The sequence below is a fragment of the Cylas formicarius genome, unplaced genomic scaffold, assembly GCF_029955315.1.
Source record: "Cylas formicarius isolate icCylForm1 unplaced genomic scaffold, icCylForm1.1 PGA_scaffold_10__41_contigs__length_53128322, whole genome shotgun sequence".
NCBI lineage: Eukaryota > Metazoa > Arthropoda > Insecta > Coleoptera > Brentidae > Cylas > Cylas formicarius.
Window position 1 is genome coordinate 50,554,351 of NW_026844214.1, and position 16,901 is coordinate 50,571,251.

General features: G+C 35.4%; 1 protein-coding gene across 1 annotated transcript in view; it reads left to right on the plus strand.

Moving 5' to 3' along the window:
* Positions 1–16,901, plus strand: part of LOC132708349 (baculoviral IAP repeat-containing protein 6) — an 87,946-nt gene extending 71,045 nt beyond the window's left edge. Inside the window, exons 29-35 of the mRNA XM_060680636.1 lie at positions 3,228–3,485; positions 6,224–6,419; positions 6,481–6,708; positions 6,773–7,020; positions 11,072–11,463; positions 11,519–11,926; positions 16,423–16,901. Of these exons, the coding sequence (XP_060536619.1) occupies positions 3,228–3,485; positions 6,224–6,419; positions 6,481–6,708; positions 6,773–7,020; positions 11,072–11,463; positions 11,519–11,926; positions 16,423–16,623 (1,931 nt within the window). The 3' untranslated portion in view covers positions 16,624–16,901. The remainder of the gene's footprint in view (positions 1–3,227; positions 3,486–6,223; positions 6,420–6,480; positions 6,709–6,772; positions 7,021–11,071; positions 11,464–11,518; positions 11,927–16,422) is intronic.

A 16,901-nucleotide genomic window follows, 5' to 3' on the forward strand; every position in this document is an offset into this window, starting at 1 on the left:
TATTCAATAAGATAATAACAATATTTTATTTAATGGAAGGCATGCTTATATTGTGACGTCATTGGTGACAAGAATCTTACTAAGAAAATTTGGTAGACGGTGGACGATTCCATGATTTAATTTGAGTTTTTTGTATTACTGTCACCAAATTTGTAGTTGTTAATTGTTAAAGTTGTTTTTTTATCGCACCTTGTTCCTTTTCATTATTTAAGTATTTATACAAAAAAAAACAAAAATACCTTCAACTTTTTATCTAACGTCCAAATAAGTCATGCCATATAAAAAAAAAGGAAGCTGCCAATTTTTATTATTATCTGGTAAAAATGTTCTAAATTAATTTAGATTAATTAGTTTTGGGATTGCTGATTCAACCGTCCCATGTAATTGCTTAAAGTTTTCTCTGTGAGGGTTATTATAATGCATTTTTTTCATTGGTTCGATTAAAACTCTTTATATCAGAAGCACAATCCCAGAACATTACGCCATATCGTACAATAAGTTCAAAATTAGAACAACGGAAAATCCTTAAGGCTTCTGTTCTTATATACTTATTGATCACACGGAATAATTTACCCTGGTTAATTTTGTACCGGGTGGTCGGATAAGAATGCAAAGTCCTGTATCTCGGATACTGTTCGCCGTAGAGATTGGAAAATGGGAAATACAGAAGTTGTTACGATTGTTAGATTGCACAATTTAAAATTATTTTAACGTATACGGGGGGGGGGGGGGGGGCTCAAAAAAGCGTGACGAAAAACACTTTTTTTTTTAATTCCTTTTATAATTGTGCAACTTTTGTTTTATTAATTGTATCACGTGGGTTTTTTTTTACAAATATTAAAGGGAAAAAAAACGATCTTTTGAAAATAATTTATTATTTCAATTAGTAAAAAAGTGGAATCCTAGTTAAAAACAATAAAAAAAGGCTTTACTCAGACTTTTTTGAGTGAAATCTTCGTCTATTTACCAGAAAGCTGCGTTGTCCGGACATTCGGATGTGCGTTGTTAAGGGCATATGTCGTTTTAACATCCAGCAGTAGTCCGCCATCATCGTTATGCTCCATCTGCCTTGGTATTTCCGTTCCATTTCGTTAATGTCCTCTCTTCCTGTTCTTGGCTAACTACTCCAAGTATTAAAAAGGAAAATGCACCTTCAAACTCATATTACAACCTAGACGATGAAAGTGTAACATATTTTGAACAATACTTTCGTAGTTTTTGCCCTTAGAGTTCTCAAGAAACGTATTAAATACTACGTCATTGATCATTGCGTTTTGAAAATCCTTGTCTTTATATAATGTTATCTGCGGCCCAACAAAAATACATTCTTTTATCTCTCTGGAATCTGGTGTGAAATCTGAGTTATCTGGCTCGGAATTAGATTCCTTTGATTTTGATGATATGACGTTTTCTGCTTTTTTTGGGGCAGTAGGTATCGGTACATCTGGTCCATGAGGAACTGGTCGAATAGCAGAGTCAAGATCGGGATACCCAATTAATTTCTTATTTTTTCTGTTGAACCCTTAAACATTACACGAACAAAAATAGCAAACATCACTGTAATTCCTAGGCGCTCGCCATACCATAGGAACACCAAAGCTTATATATCCTCCTACCTGTTTGCCAATATTTTAAAATAAAATTATTTAAAATAACTACTATTTGTAATAATTATCAACTTATTACAGTCCATTATTACATTAATTAATACGAAATACCATTATATACTAATATACCTATAACTGGTTCAAATTCAAAACTCGCACATTTTTCTTTTTTTTTAGTAGCATTTAAAATAATTATTGCTCTCCTTTGGAAAGTTGTTAAAGTTAAATCAATTGCCTCTGGAAGATCTGCTAAAGATTCGTATGCTGTTTTATATACTTTATTTTGCATATATCCCCATAAAAGGAAATCTAAAACTGAAATATCCGGAGATCATAGAGGTCATTTTACAAGCCCGTCTATTTTTGACGGAAGTTGTCGTCTAAAAAGGGTCTTAAAAATTCCCAGTTTTTACTTGGGGCACCATCTGCTGCTTCAAGTAATCTGGAATGTCTTCCTCAAGAAAGTCTATGTACTGTAAGACCTTCTTCATAAATTCGGTACCCCAACACCAAAGCGCCCTTGCCGGGTCCTTTCAAAAAATAAATGGTGGTTTTCTATCTACCAGTTCCTCGTGTTATGGCGATTAAAAATTCCCGAATTTGAAAAGTAACATATTACAAAAGAACGCTTTTAAACTTGTATGTGTGCATGGTATTAACATTTGTTTCTCTTCGCTTTCTATTTTCCTTCAAATAATTTTTGGGGCGTGGTTGAATAAAGGATTTATTATCAGACCAGCAAATTTATCTGGAAACGGTTGTCGTCTCTCTGGATATATAATATAAACAAGACAGATTTGTATAATATAAAAATTGTACTCTATATAATTCGTAAGCTTCTTGCGCATTTTCATTCCATTCATGTATAAAATGTATCAAAATATCATATTTTTTAGAATTTTCGTGCACTGCCATTATTATAGAAAATCAAAATGAAATAAATACAGAAATAACATATGTATAGGTAATAAAAATATGATTAAAAACTGACAGTCTCGTAAGTTTTTGACAATTTGCTTTTTTGTTGTTTAATAGATGAGTCATAGCCTACTTAACATTATAATAACATAAAGTTTATCATATTAATACGACATTGTTTTTTAAAAATATATTTTTTTCCTGTTTAGGTGTATGTTATTTTTACTTTAGTTAGTTAATTTACTATCGCCTACTGCTACAAATAAAGTAAAAAATGAACAAAAACAATAACTTTTGAGCTCAAATTTAACGATTTCCAATTAATGTAAAAAAATTATATACTGGGTGTTCAATTAAAAAATGCTTCATAACTAAAAAACGGTTAGAGCAAGTAAAGACCGAACTACGCCACAGGATTTTGCGAAAATAATCCTATGTGAACGTTTTTTTAAACTCTTCAATAACTCATAAGACAACGGAGATACCAAGTGGACCATGATAATTTTGGTGACTTCATCTTTAATTTCACAAAAAGTAGCACAGTGTCGCGTAAACCACCACTCTCTATCTAAAAATAACTGAGATATCCCGTAAAAGTGTCCAAAATGGTATGCCCTGTACATAGAGTTTGTATATGATTGTCCCGGTATATATTCTATAAATTTTGTATTCTTGGACGCTATATCGAGTTTCATGTACCAGGTGGTGACATATTCCAATCGGCCGTAGCCACGTCGCTTCCAACTTTGCCGTTCGAAATTCTGCAGAAATTGTACGACAGTACTCCCCTGTGCTCTGACGACGGCCGACTCCTAAGGGGCATAAGCGTAACGACAGGCGTGGTGCAGCTTCTTTTGGCTTGTCTCGGTATTTTGACGCATCATTCGAACGGCGGCAGCGACAAGGACGCTTCCAAGTCTTCCAAAAATAAAGAGGACAGGCAACTGTACTGGGCTAAGGGTAAGTTTTTGACGCCGTTTCAGACACTTACGCGGTTGGTGGCGAAACTCATATCTCGGTAACGAAAAAAAACGTTTTTTGTCTGTTCTCCGTTCTTTGTGTACGCTTCAAAAAAACGCTAATAACTTCCGAACGGTTTGAGCTAGGGTGCTGAAATTTGACATCTTTTGAAGAGCCCGGGAGATACGTAAGTCAGTAGAAATTGGGCGTGACTGGTCATCGGCGACCATCTTTTTTTGGCCGTTTTCTTCCATTTTTCGAACAATATTTAAATGAATGGCTACATAATTTATATAAAATACAAAGTTCAACCTACATAATATAAAAATTTTAAACCCAAATATTACTGTTCGGGAAGACCGAACAAGTAAAATAAATTCAAAATACGCCAGACACCAGGCGCGCTGGCTACCCGTGATACACGGGGGAATGAGGTTATGAGCCCTACCGGCAATTATTTGTTGTTGGTGATAATTAGGTCACTTCAAGTGCTTGCGAAATCTTTTGGCTTTTTAATAACCCGGATGTTGAAACCCAAACAATGAATTTAAATTTGATATTGAAAACAAGCAAATCTTCCATGTCAGTCTTTTTATTTTCGACTTTCTTAATTTTTTTTTTTATTTGTTCTTGTATATATTTTTTTCTCATAATTTGTTAACTTTTTGTTCTTTATACATTCATATTTATTATGTTGTTTATTGCTTCGAGGCTTACAGATAGAATACATTTTTTGAGAAATGATATTAAAATTATGAATCTCTGCCTTAAATCCTCATGGGACCGCAAAAATGTATGAGATCTTTGACCCATTTGTTTTTTACACTTATTTGTTATCACATTTCCCTTTTCTCTATTTCTTGTATTGTAAGAATGAGTAATATTTTGTTTTTGAAAATATTTAAAACCGTGGTTTCAAAAAATAATTGCCTTACCGTAAAAGATTTCTACACCCTAAACAGTTGTACAGAACAGTAATTTCTAGTTTTTTGCCAAATATTTGGTGTTTAAAATATTTCTAAAATATTTGATTTTGTAAAACAGTGCTCTTAGGTCGTTTGCTACTGTTTGTAAATGTTCATTCCATTTTAATTGTGTATCCACTGTTGCTGAGTATTTTATTTTTTCCGTTGACTTGATTGAATGATGTTCATTACTTATTGTTTATATATTTAAAGTGTTAAAAATTTGGGAAACCCCGTTTATTGGACGAAAATGGCATAAAAACGGTTTTTTCTTTATTCACTGTAAGTGATAATTGTTTAAACGAGATCACGTGATTACTGAAGTTATTTTACACTTTGATTTTAAGATTATCTCAAAAATGATCTTCGAATGATTGTCCCTGGGATGTTAATATTAAAAAATCAAATCCTCCCAAATCTAATATTCCACGGGCTGAACGCGAATCTAATGCGGACATCGTAATTGTAAAAATGAAATGCTGCTGTGGTCATTAACACAAATGAATATCTGGAAACTTAAAAAATATCCTAAGCCATCTACGCAGCGCAAACTTAAATCTCTTATTAAAGAGTCTTCTCTATCAGAATCCGTGAAAAAGTCTGTCGCCCTTCATGACTCTAAAATTCCTCGTCTCTGTGGACTTGCCAAGATTCACAAACCAGGATTAACCCTTCGACCTATTGTCAGCACCATTGGTTCTCCAACATACTCTCTTGCTTTTATATTTAAACCCGTTACAGGATATTCTGGTTAGTCTCGACGTAGAATCCGTCTTTACCAAGGTCTCTATTCCTGAAATTCTCAACATTATTTCAGATATATTAAAATTCGAGAATCTGGTACCAAACCTTCTCATCTTAATTGAAAAATTTATCAGCACACGTCAGGAACAGCTATTATCACCAATCATCGCGAAGTCTTTGAGGCGAAAGCCCTCGACATGTTCCATCTAAAACTAAAATAATGCAAACACTACGTGGATGTTACTTTTACTATTTGGCTTCTTGGTCAGAATCCTTCCTAGATTTTCTTAGCCATTTAAACTCTACACTCCCTAACATACGTTTTACGATTCAATTAGAATCTACTAATAATCTCCTATTCTTAGATATTCTCATCAATAGAAAATTAGACTTAACTTTGCGTCATTTCCGGCCCAAAAATCGTCAGTTATCAACTATCTTGTTTATAGTGGCCTAAAATCATCTCAATTCGAGTCACTGATCTCAGAATTATTACACCTTACAACTGGTCTTCTCTATAATAATTTTCACATTGAAAATATTAAGTGTTCCGTTACAAAATACAATTCAAAACAACCTTCCGAGGACAATGAGTCCGAAAGCAACCAGCCCCACACTTGCCACTAGTGTCTTTCCTTACATTCCAAATATCATTGACTTGTCCAAAAATCTCTCAACATCTTTGACTCGTTAAACACAAAATTCCTTTTGAGAAACCAGGAGGCTACAGCATTGCATGTGTATGCTGCAAAGAATACATTACAAATCGACTGAAAATTTTATACGATAAAACTAAAATTCTTGCATGTTATCAATTCTTCCAACGAAGAAATCCCAGAATCTATAGAAAATATGGCAGGCATCCTTTAGCTCCGCCCCCTTCAAACGATATATAAGCAGGTACAGAGTAGAAGAAGGCTAGTCAGATTCCGTTAAGATTCGTAGAAACCGCCAGGATATTGAAGTGTATTTAAAAGGATAAAGAAAGAATAACTATATAGTTTGCATTAAAACTGTGTATTTGCTCAGGCACCGGTTTTGGTACCGGTTCAACGCAGCAAAGCTGGAACGTAGAACAGGCGCTCCTGAAGCAACGCAACGAAGAGGAGCACGTGACCGTTTTGCTTCAAGTGCTGGCCAGTTTTATTAACCCGAACGACGAGGCGAGCGAAGAGTTGAACGGGAACGTATTGCCCTCCCAATTTTCCGAATTTCTCTCCAATAGGTAACCAGACAAACGGGTCCCGTTTTTCTTTTCTACTATTAGGCGAGGTTATTTATTTCAGTTCGTTGTTGCCGGCGGTTAGTTCGTATCTGAGAAACGATTCGGTATTGGATATGGCCAGGCACATACCGTTGTACAAGGCGGTTTTGAAAATACTTAGGGCGTTGGCGGTCAGCAGTCAGCTGGTCAACTTGCTGCTGCCCCAAAAGAACAGGTCGGGCGAGCCATCCGTCAGCAGCCTGCTGAAGAATATGAAGACTTGCGTGGACACGTATGCCAGTAAATTGAAGTAGTTACACCGAAAGCGCAAAACGTCAGTTCGGTTTTCATTAAAATTCTCGTAACGTTTTCAGAGTGCAAAATCCCAAGACGCAGGGCGCGAAATCGCCCAAATCGAAACTGGTGGACCTGATGGACGAGCTGGAACAGGGAGAGGGGTTGGCGACGCTGATGCCGGATATCCAGAGTACCGCCAATTTGGTCGCGAAGGTCACTAATAATATTGTCGACGATAAGGAGGGCGAAAAGGACGGCTCGCTGGAACGGATGCTCGTTTCGCCCGAGGAACAGTATTTGCGTGTCATGAGGAATCTGCAATTTGGTAAGGGCTAACAAAAAACAAACTTAAAAAAAAGCTAAAAGTTAATGGGGGAGGTAGACTCTTATTGAAGCGTTAAAATAAGGATGATCAGACTATATGATTGACTACTCGAAAGTTGTTTAAAATTGAGTGGTAGGTCCGACTTTCGGCCTGGATAAAACATAAGCAAAATTGGAGAGATTTTGGTGCCACCCGTTTTCCCAATCAATCTTCATTAATGAATGGATGTGCCAATATATGTTTCTTTTCTACCAAAACATTGTAAAACTTCGTTTCTCAAATCAAAAATACGTCGCAATATTTTGCCGCGAGATAGTCATGTGACTTCAGGATGTAGTAATAACGTCTCATACTCAGAACGAGATGGGTTACAGAGTATTGAATAGAGACGACTGTTTAGGCTGTTGCCTTTAATGTAATTAATTACAATAACAACATCCTGTAATACTTTGTACAATTCTTCATCGATGTCTTTTGCACCTAGAGCAATTTTTATTATTAACCCTTTAAGTCCTTTCTTTCTACATGTAAATGCTGCAGCACCATCTGCAAGATCATGTTCCTCAAAATATCTGTTAATAACTTCAAATATTTTCTCTCCACTTGTTATTCCTTCTAACCTTTTACAACATAAAAAATCTTCTGATATGTCTTCTTCAAAAACGTATCTCACATAAAGAATTAATTGAGACATTTTAGTAATGTCTGTAGTTTCGTCAAGTTGTAGAGCAAGCACAGGAGTTTTGTATTCGATTTAGCAGAACTGAGAAATGGTATCTCTTGATATTGATATTGTTTTTAAATCGTTACCATATTTTTCACCATGCATAATTGATGTCACTTTAATTGCTGAAGGAAGAATGAGGGATTTAATTTTTTTGCTATTAAATATGAAACTTCTAAGGATGCCCGTAGAGTCTTTTCAGAAATTGTTGTATATGTTTTCAAAATACAGTTTGATTTTTCATACTTTCAGCTCGCCTTTAAAAAAAAAATCAGATTTATTTGCAAATTTTTTATGTTTTGTTTCCAAATTTTTTTTTGAATTTAGCAGGTTTCAAATGTTCGTTTGCTAATTTATCCGAGCAGTTAACACACAACGGACGTTCATCCCCATTAACAAAGCAAAATGCAAATCCGTATTTAATAAACTCTTCTTGATATTTTCTCAATTTTTTATTAGATAACATAGTTTGTCCAATATTTTTTGAAGTAGCAACAGTGCCACTGGATTCATTTTTATGTGGGTTTTCATTCACACTCTTTCTAAGCTTAGTAGGTGTTGGTCCATCATTATCATTGTCATTCTTGTCATTTTCTGGGCGTTGGGTATGGTCTGTTCATAGATATAAGAAAGTGACCAATTGCTTTTGAATGCAAGGGTGGTCATTAACATACAATGCAACAAGATTATTGCCTAAAGTTTCGGAATTTAAATTCAGGTAAAATTGTGATCCGTAATAGAAAATAACTTTATACCTACCTGCGTTTAATATTCTTTGGGTAAGTTTATTAGTAATCATTCTTATTTCGTGTGTAATACAGCGTGTGTTGAATCGTGTGCGAATTATGCAAAATATGTGCGAGTCTAGTGTATCTCAGTATCTTTAGAAGAAACGGCCCCATTGACAAAAATTCCAACATGAACTATATGGAAAATTGTGAATAATCCCATTTCAGCGAGGAAAAAAAAAGAAGCGATGCTGACATTTTCTCGAGTGTAGATGAAAGTGATCAAGATGTAATACGGCGTTAAATTTACCAGTTATACGAGGAACGAAACGTGCCTACATTAGATATCTTAATTAGGAGGCTTGAAAAAGATGAAACCGATGTTAAATGTGGCAGAACTACCTTATGGAAGTGTATTCAACACATGGGTTTTAGATTTAAAAAAATTGACAAAAGGCAAGTTTTAATGGAATCTTTTAGAATTCGGAAATGGCGACTGGAATATCTAGAAAAAATTAGGATTTGCAGAGAACAACAAAACCCAATTATTTACTTGGATAAAACCTGGTTCAACACTTATGATACCCCGGAAAAGGGTTGGGTTGACTCAACCGATAAGTGTGATAAGTGTAAAACAAACGCGCCATCAAAAAGAGATAAAAAAATAACTATCTTGCATGCTGGCTCTAAAGATGGTTGAATTCCAAATGGACTTTCTCTGTCTGCGAAAAATATTAAAGATTCTTCTCTGGATTACCATGAAGACAAAACCGCTGATTTATTTGAAAGTTGGTATATATAATGACATTTATTTTCGACATTTATTTATGTTATTGAGGTTCTACAAAGCTTGAACCTAGAAAAGAAATACGTCTGTGATAATTATGCAGAAAATCTAGGGCATACAGTTTTAAGGCTTCCACCTTACCACTGTATATTTAATCCCATTGAACATGTTTGACACCAACTGAAATCTGCCATTCGTCGTAACAATGTTTTCCCCGTGTTATCTCCAATGTCCTCAAACTTATATAAGCCGAAGTTTTTAATATCCCTCCACAAGGTTGGGCAAATTCTGTTAAACATATAGAAAAAGCAGAACAATCCATCCATATTGCAAATAATATACAACAAATAATACTTAGAACAGGTGATAAATAAATAAATAAATAAATATTGTTTAGTATCTTTCCTTACAAAACCCCAAATAATAAAATTCTAATCAAAGTACGGACCTGTTCGACGATATTTCATTTTTACAGCTTTCCCGGGTCTTTCCTTAATTCGTATCAGTTAGTCACTTTCTTATATCTATGAATAGACTTTGCCGATTTTTAGCCACTTATCCATTATTCTTTGTTTTAAATTTAAAATAGTAACTACACTGGTGGCGTTTCCAAAAAAATATTAGTTGAGGATATTTGATTTTTGAAAAAATGGAAATGGAAGAAAAACGGTTTTTACTTTAGCGTGTCTTGTCATTTTTAGTGGCATTCTTTGAAATTATACAAAAAGTTCCTATTTTTGCCGATTTGTTAAAAAGGAGTGGACTAAACTAAGTGTGTTACATCCTTGTAATCGGAATAAGATATTCTATTAAAGACATATCTAATATACAGGGTGTTCCATTTTAAAAAATATGTCAGAAAATTGATAGTGTTTTGTTTTATACGTCACTAACTATACATTTTGTTCTATTGCTTACCTGGATATCTCTAAAGACAAAAAAGTTAACAGCCAGTTGAAATGTTTCCAAGATTTAACGCACGGTACAAATAATAAAAAAATATATTTTTGAAAACTTTATCACCCTGTATCTGAAAAATTAAGACGTTTAAAGTATAAGTTCATTTGAAGTTTTCTTTTTAAAATGGACCCAGAAGGGACTCGCTTGATTTTCGACATTAAATTAGAAAACACCACTTATAATCAAAAATCTATTTTTTCTACTCTCGTCTATAAAATACTCAATTACGCACCGATCTAGCGTGCGGGGAACGTCACTTTATCACGTCAGTTTCGTTCGAGCCACTTCGGACATTCCCGGGATTTTACCGCACGGATTTGGGAGCGATCGGATGTTTTCGGAGATATTTCCCGCGCTTTGAATTTTGACGTTTGTCAATTCTGACAGTCATGTCAGTGAATGTACCGGAAATGTCCGAAATGGCTCGGATTCGTGGGAAACGAAACTGACGTGGTAAAGTAACGCTTCCCACATGCTAGATTGGTGGGTAATTAGCTACTTTACAGGCGGGAGTAGGAAAACTTTTTAACTAACTCGTTTATTAAACACTGTCAAATAAACTCGTGAATCAAATGCCGTTTACCGCATTTGTTGCATAATATACTGTTTTATATGCGAGTTTTTTATATCGCAGTTTAGTTTAGGTTTTTTTTTGTAAACCGTGATGCGGTACGTTTTCCTAGGGCTATCCACGGCAGTTACTTGCCGGGCCGCGTATTGTACGGAGTGGTGAGTAAACGGTTGCATTGTCGTGGTCGAGTTTCATTTCAAGTTAAATGAATACATAACGTATACTATTACCAACTGACCAAATAAATTAACCGAACGTTTGTTTCCCCAAACACTTTCTAGCGTCGTTCGAGATGATCGAGGAGTTGCCGGACGGCGGTCTCAAGTTCGCCGTGTCGCACCATTTCGAGTCGAACGCGAAGGCGACCACCGAACAGTCGCACCCGGCCCGGGTGAAACGCATCGCCCAAGAGGCGGTCACTCTCTCGACCAGCCTCCCTCTCAGCTACAGCAGTTCCGTGTTCGTCCGTTACGACACTTCGCGTCTCGACGTCATGAAAGTGTTGATCACCGGGCCGGCGGACACGCCCTACGCGAACGGCTGCTTCGAATTGGACGTCTTCTTTCCGCCCGACTATCCGATGTCTCCCATGCTGATCAACTTGGAAACGACCGGTCACCGTACCGTCCGGTTCAACCCTAACCTGTACAACGACGGCAAAGTGTGTTTATCGGTACAGTTAGAATAGGTAGGAAAAAACGCGGGGAAAACGAGTTTTGACCGTTTAGGTGTTGAACACGTGGCACGGACGACCCGAAGAGAAATGGAACGCGCAAACGTCGAGTTTCCTGCAGGTGCTGGTGTCGATCCAGAGTCTGATATTGGTACCGGAACCGTACTTCAACGAACCGGGATACGAGAGGACCCGCGGCACACCCGCGGGTACCGCCAACTCGAAGGACTACAATTTGAACATATGCCAGGCGACGGTGAGGTGGGCGATGCTCGACCAAATACTGAACCCGTGTCCGTGCTTCAAGGACGTCATACACGCGCACTTTTACATGAAACGCGACGAGATCATCGCGCAGACGGACAAGTGGATCCAGGACCTCGAGTCGGAGACCAAGAAGGAGAAGAAGAACACGCGTGGCGCCAAGAAGAATCGGACCACCAATTTGGAGAGCTTCAAAAAGGTGAGCTTTTGCGTAACGCGAGAGAGTTAGTGCAATGGTTATTCAATGACGCTTGCTGATAAATTGCACATTTTTTTGAACAACTTATACGGGTAAAATAGTGGTAGTAGGCCGTGTAACAAATATTCCACTACTCCCGTCTGTAAAATACCTAATTACGCAAAAATACTTACAGCATCTTGGACCTGGTTTCTGGACTCACGGCCCTAGAGCCGCCCAGAAATGTCCCTAATGGCCCCACCATATCTTTTGTTGTTGCGGTGGTGTAGCAGAAAATATTTGTACTGATTGTTTTCTTTTATGATGTAAAACTGTTCGAATGATTGAAATGAAACAAAAATTTTAAGCACAAGCATTTTAATAATTATTCCCAAAAAGTAGTATTTCCGCTATAATTTTTTTCCATCCGCATTTCGTTGTATTTGACGTAAAATCCACAGTGCCTTGTCCATGAAAAAGCCTATAATAATAACATTTTTGATTTTTATTACAAAGGTAACCTTTATACACCTTATTTATTGGTGGTTCCTATTAACCTATACAAAGGCAGAGGTTACCCATCGAAAAAATATAAAATATATGCTAATCCCAGAAAAAAATCAATTTATGCCCATATTTGATGAAGGGTAGGTTCCACAAATTAACTAATATCCATTCATACAGCGGCTTGCGAGAAAAATGGCGCATGACAAGCTTTTGTGCCAAACTGTATAACCAAACTAATATCTAGGTCACTCGCTTGCTCCCAGAACTCTAGTCAAGTCTTTCAGTTAAAATTACGTTAATGTAATTGAAATTTATTAATATTTAATAATTTCAGTCGTACAGTGTAATGTACTAGACATTTTTGCAAATATTTTTATTACCAATAACTTCTTTACCTTGTCGCAAGTCTATTGCATATATTCTTTCAGTCTCCTTTCTTACACATGCTTGCAACTGCTGTGTTGTATTTGGGCCTTCAAGTGTTCATGGTTATGTTGGCCCTTCCTTAAGACGAGCACACCATTCTCTTCAACTGTCCTGATGCTTGATATTTTGTTTCTGTGCTTCTGAGATATCTTTTTGCAATAACTCGAATGTACATGTATTTATTAACCTTTAATCCTGTAAATCGAATAACTTGAATAATGTTATAAAATACGACTTTTTTGCACTAAACATGCAAAATACTTTTTTTTGTGAGCTACTATAAAATATTAAATCAATTTTACCTCGTTCCGTTACACCTTCTATTCTATTTGTTAAGGCGTTATGTTCCTGTTCTGCATTACCAACTTACTATCCACAATTAACTGAATTCCTCTTTAAGAAAAGTAATAAAATGTTAACTTAGTAAATCATTTTAAATAAGTTTCAAACTTGATATCCCTATAAAAATCGCTGGTTCCAAACTAAACATTCCGTCACTCGATCACGTATATGACACGACTCAGCTGTTACAAACCACCCCACGCCCGAACCCGAACGCCGTTCGGGATTTTCATTCATTTCAACATTCGTTCATTTGATACCTACCATCTCGGTGCGGTAAACTCGCAAAAATGTCCGAAGTGACTCGGATGCGTGGGAAATGAAACTGACGTGGTAAAATGACGCTTCCCGCACGCTAGATCGGTGTGTAATTAGGTATTTTACAGACGGGAGTAGAAAAACTTTTCAAGTCACTCATTTATTAAACACTCGTGTAGTGTTTCACAAATCTGTCACTAGAGGTCACTTTATCTAAAACATTTTTTTTTATTTTCCCTGTATTTTATTTGTTTAGACTGATATTGCAAAATAGAACAGGTTGCCTTAAGCAGAATCACAAATCCTCAAAAATTGTTACTCCTGTTTTACGTCGATAAATGTTATCCTTTAGCCACAAATCGATTTTTTATTCTCGGCCCGAATACTCGGCACTTCTAATGTACAAAAAGGTGATACTGGATACCGCGATATGCATTTCTGTGACGGAAAAGCAAGTGGGAATACGGGCCAGCAACAGTTGTAAGGTTTGGTTTGTAGATTTAATATTAAATATTTATTTAAATACAGAGTGTACCAAAAAAATATAGTATGTCAAAGTCATATTTTTAAAAAATTGGAAGCCTTGTATATTATTAAAAATGTCCTGTTGCGATGATTTACATAGAAACATATAACAATATATGTTGTGATTAAATACTGCAGCTTATGAAGCAACTGTTAAAAAAGAATTGACAAAGTTCATTCAACATGCGCATGATTTAAAATTTCGTTTTTAAGCAATGACGTCGCTGAATTGATTAACCAACATGGCCGCTGACAGATCGGCAATAAGTTTGGATTCGACATTTTTACGGCTGTATTTTCTCAAAATATGCCTAGATCCCTTTAAATGTTCTAGGAAAACGAGTTAAGTGGCTGGGAAAATCATTACCTTCTCTACGAAAATATGAAAGCCGCCTGCCATATATTATCTTATAGCTATATAATTGTGGCATATCTTTAATGGTATTTTTGTTCGAAATTAGATGACAGAATAATATTTTTACTTCCCAAAAAAATGGAAATATTGTTGTATAAAAAAAAAATAAAAATACAATGACATTCGTTCTAGAATGACAAATAAAAAAGTTAAGAGGGGGGTAACATTTATAATTGGTCCCCCGCGATACAACGAACAAAGATATAACAGATCGCCGCTAAAACATCTGTATGAAAGCAAAGCAAAATTATATTTATTAGCAAATTCTTTAAATTCCTCCAAAAATTGAGGACCATTGTCACTTCGCACCTCTTCAGCAATCCCACCGCTGTCACCATTTCGTATTGCAGGCATTTTCTAATCAAAGGCTACTGCAGGGCCTTTATTTAAACAGCGTTACGAGGTTGAGATATAAGCGCGCGAGTTATAAGACTGAGATTCCGACATTTTAATCTGTCAAGACCATAGTAGGACCACCACAGACCACTGAACAAAACCCTGATGCGACATGGTTCAAAAAAAAGAAACTTACTTGCTTCAACTAATTTTGTTCTATTTCTCCTATCAGTTCGATTGTTTCCCCTTCCCTTCGATATCCCGTTTAAGAATTCGCCGATTTTGGGCGATATAGCTCAAAGGTTCTAAACGCGGATTACTTTCGTAAGAAGATTCATCGAAATGTTTAGGAGAGACTGAAGTAATTAATAGGCGCGTATAAGTATTAAAAGGAATTACTATACGATTATCGACATCTAATAATCGAAAGTTAAAGTTATTTTGTGAAATTATATATGAATTATAATTAATATTTTGTAAATCAGAATATTCATATGTTCTTATTAATTCTTCTTATTATTATTATTATTAATTATTAATTCTCTGGTTTGGTTTTGGAGGAAAAGTCGATAATTAAATCTATTTAATAGAGAGGAAAATATAATTTGACTAATTAAAATTGTAATGATAATTGAAATTATTAATCTATGATCATGAAAAAAAAATTAATTGTCTGTCTTGTAAAGTTAATGTTTTTCAAGTAGTTAATTCTAAAAAAAGATGAACTCGATATTAAGAGCTTAAATTTTATGCACTATTCTGCCATTTTAGAATTTAGTAATTAAAAGGATTTCATTAAAGCTATGCTCAGCTGGAGGAAGAGATCTTAATCATTCGATTAAAGAGGAAGGGTTTAATGGAGTTAATCTTTGTGCATTAAGAATTAAGCTTTCTCAGATGATATAAATAAAAAATATTAATCTTAGTGTAGAAATTAATCTACCAATAGAGGAAATAATATTTCATTTAATGAAAGAATCTGGATAATTAGAGTGACGTCGTGGTATTCCACTTAATCTTTAAAAGTGTTGAGGAAAAAAGTTAAATTAACTCCAATAAATGTTATAATAAAATGTCTTTTTAAAAGATTATTATTAAGGGTTAATCCTGTAAAAAATGGATATCAGCTCCTATTGATAGTGAAAATGAGCTACAACATAATATGTATCATGAAGAATAATATGAATGGATGAATTAGCTAGAATTACTCCAGTTAATCATCCAATAGTGAATAAGAAAATAAAACCTAGTGATCAAAGTGTAGTTGGTTCAAAGTTTAATTTAGTTCCATAAAGAATAGCTAATCATCTAAAAATTTTAATTCCAGTCTGCCCGTTTGCATCCAACTGTTTTCAATATTTTCGTCATTAGGGAACAGAAACAGCATCAAATGACTCGAAAAATGTTTTAGTCGGTTATCTGTATTGCAACCAGCCAACGAAACCACACAAAAAAACACTGAAATTTTACAAATACCGAAAAAACACATCACAAACAATTAGATTTGGTTAGGAATTCCGCAAAATCAAGCCCCGCGTGACGTCAGTGATGTGACCCGTTGGCTCCGCCCATATAGGCAAAGTCATATCTTTGTTTGTTGTATCATGGGAAAAAAACTTACATTAAGCTTAAACAGAATGTTAAAGAAACTTTGAAATTTCTCATTACTTAGCAGATGGAGTTTTGAGATAAATATTTTTTTAAATAGGTGTTTAAGCAACTGCAAGAGCAACTTGCGAAACTAAAACCACCTGGCTTGGATATACGCGACGATGATGAAGAAGAAGATGAGGAATCACCTACGACCCCCACGAACAGTATGGATGTGGCAGCAGATCAAGATCACAACAAAGACATTGAGACCGATAAAGATATGGTTATGAAAATGGTTAACGACATGTTCAAGTGATAAAACTGTACAGTAAATCGATTTTTAATTTTGCATTTATTTAAACAGGTTTCGTTTTTGAGACGGGCAAAAAGTAATACGGCCGTTTTTCAATTTCAAAAGAAAACGCGTATCGGCCCGAAGGAGGTTTGAATGTTAAGTTACCAACTTGGTTCTTTCTGTGTCATAAGTTGAGTGGTAGTTTGGATGCTCGATTTTAGATCACTGTAAATTATTCTTATTTAAAGTTGTTCATAAAAGAAAATGTGATTTGAAAATAAAAGTTTTTGTTTTATAGA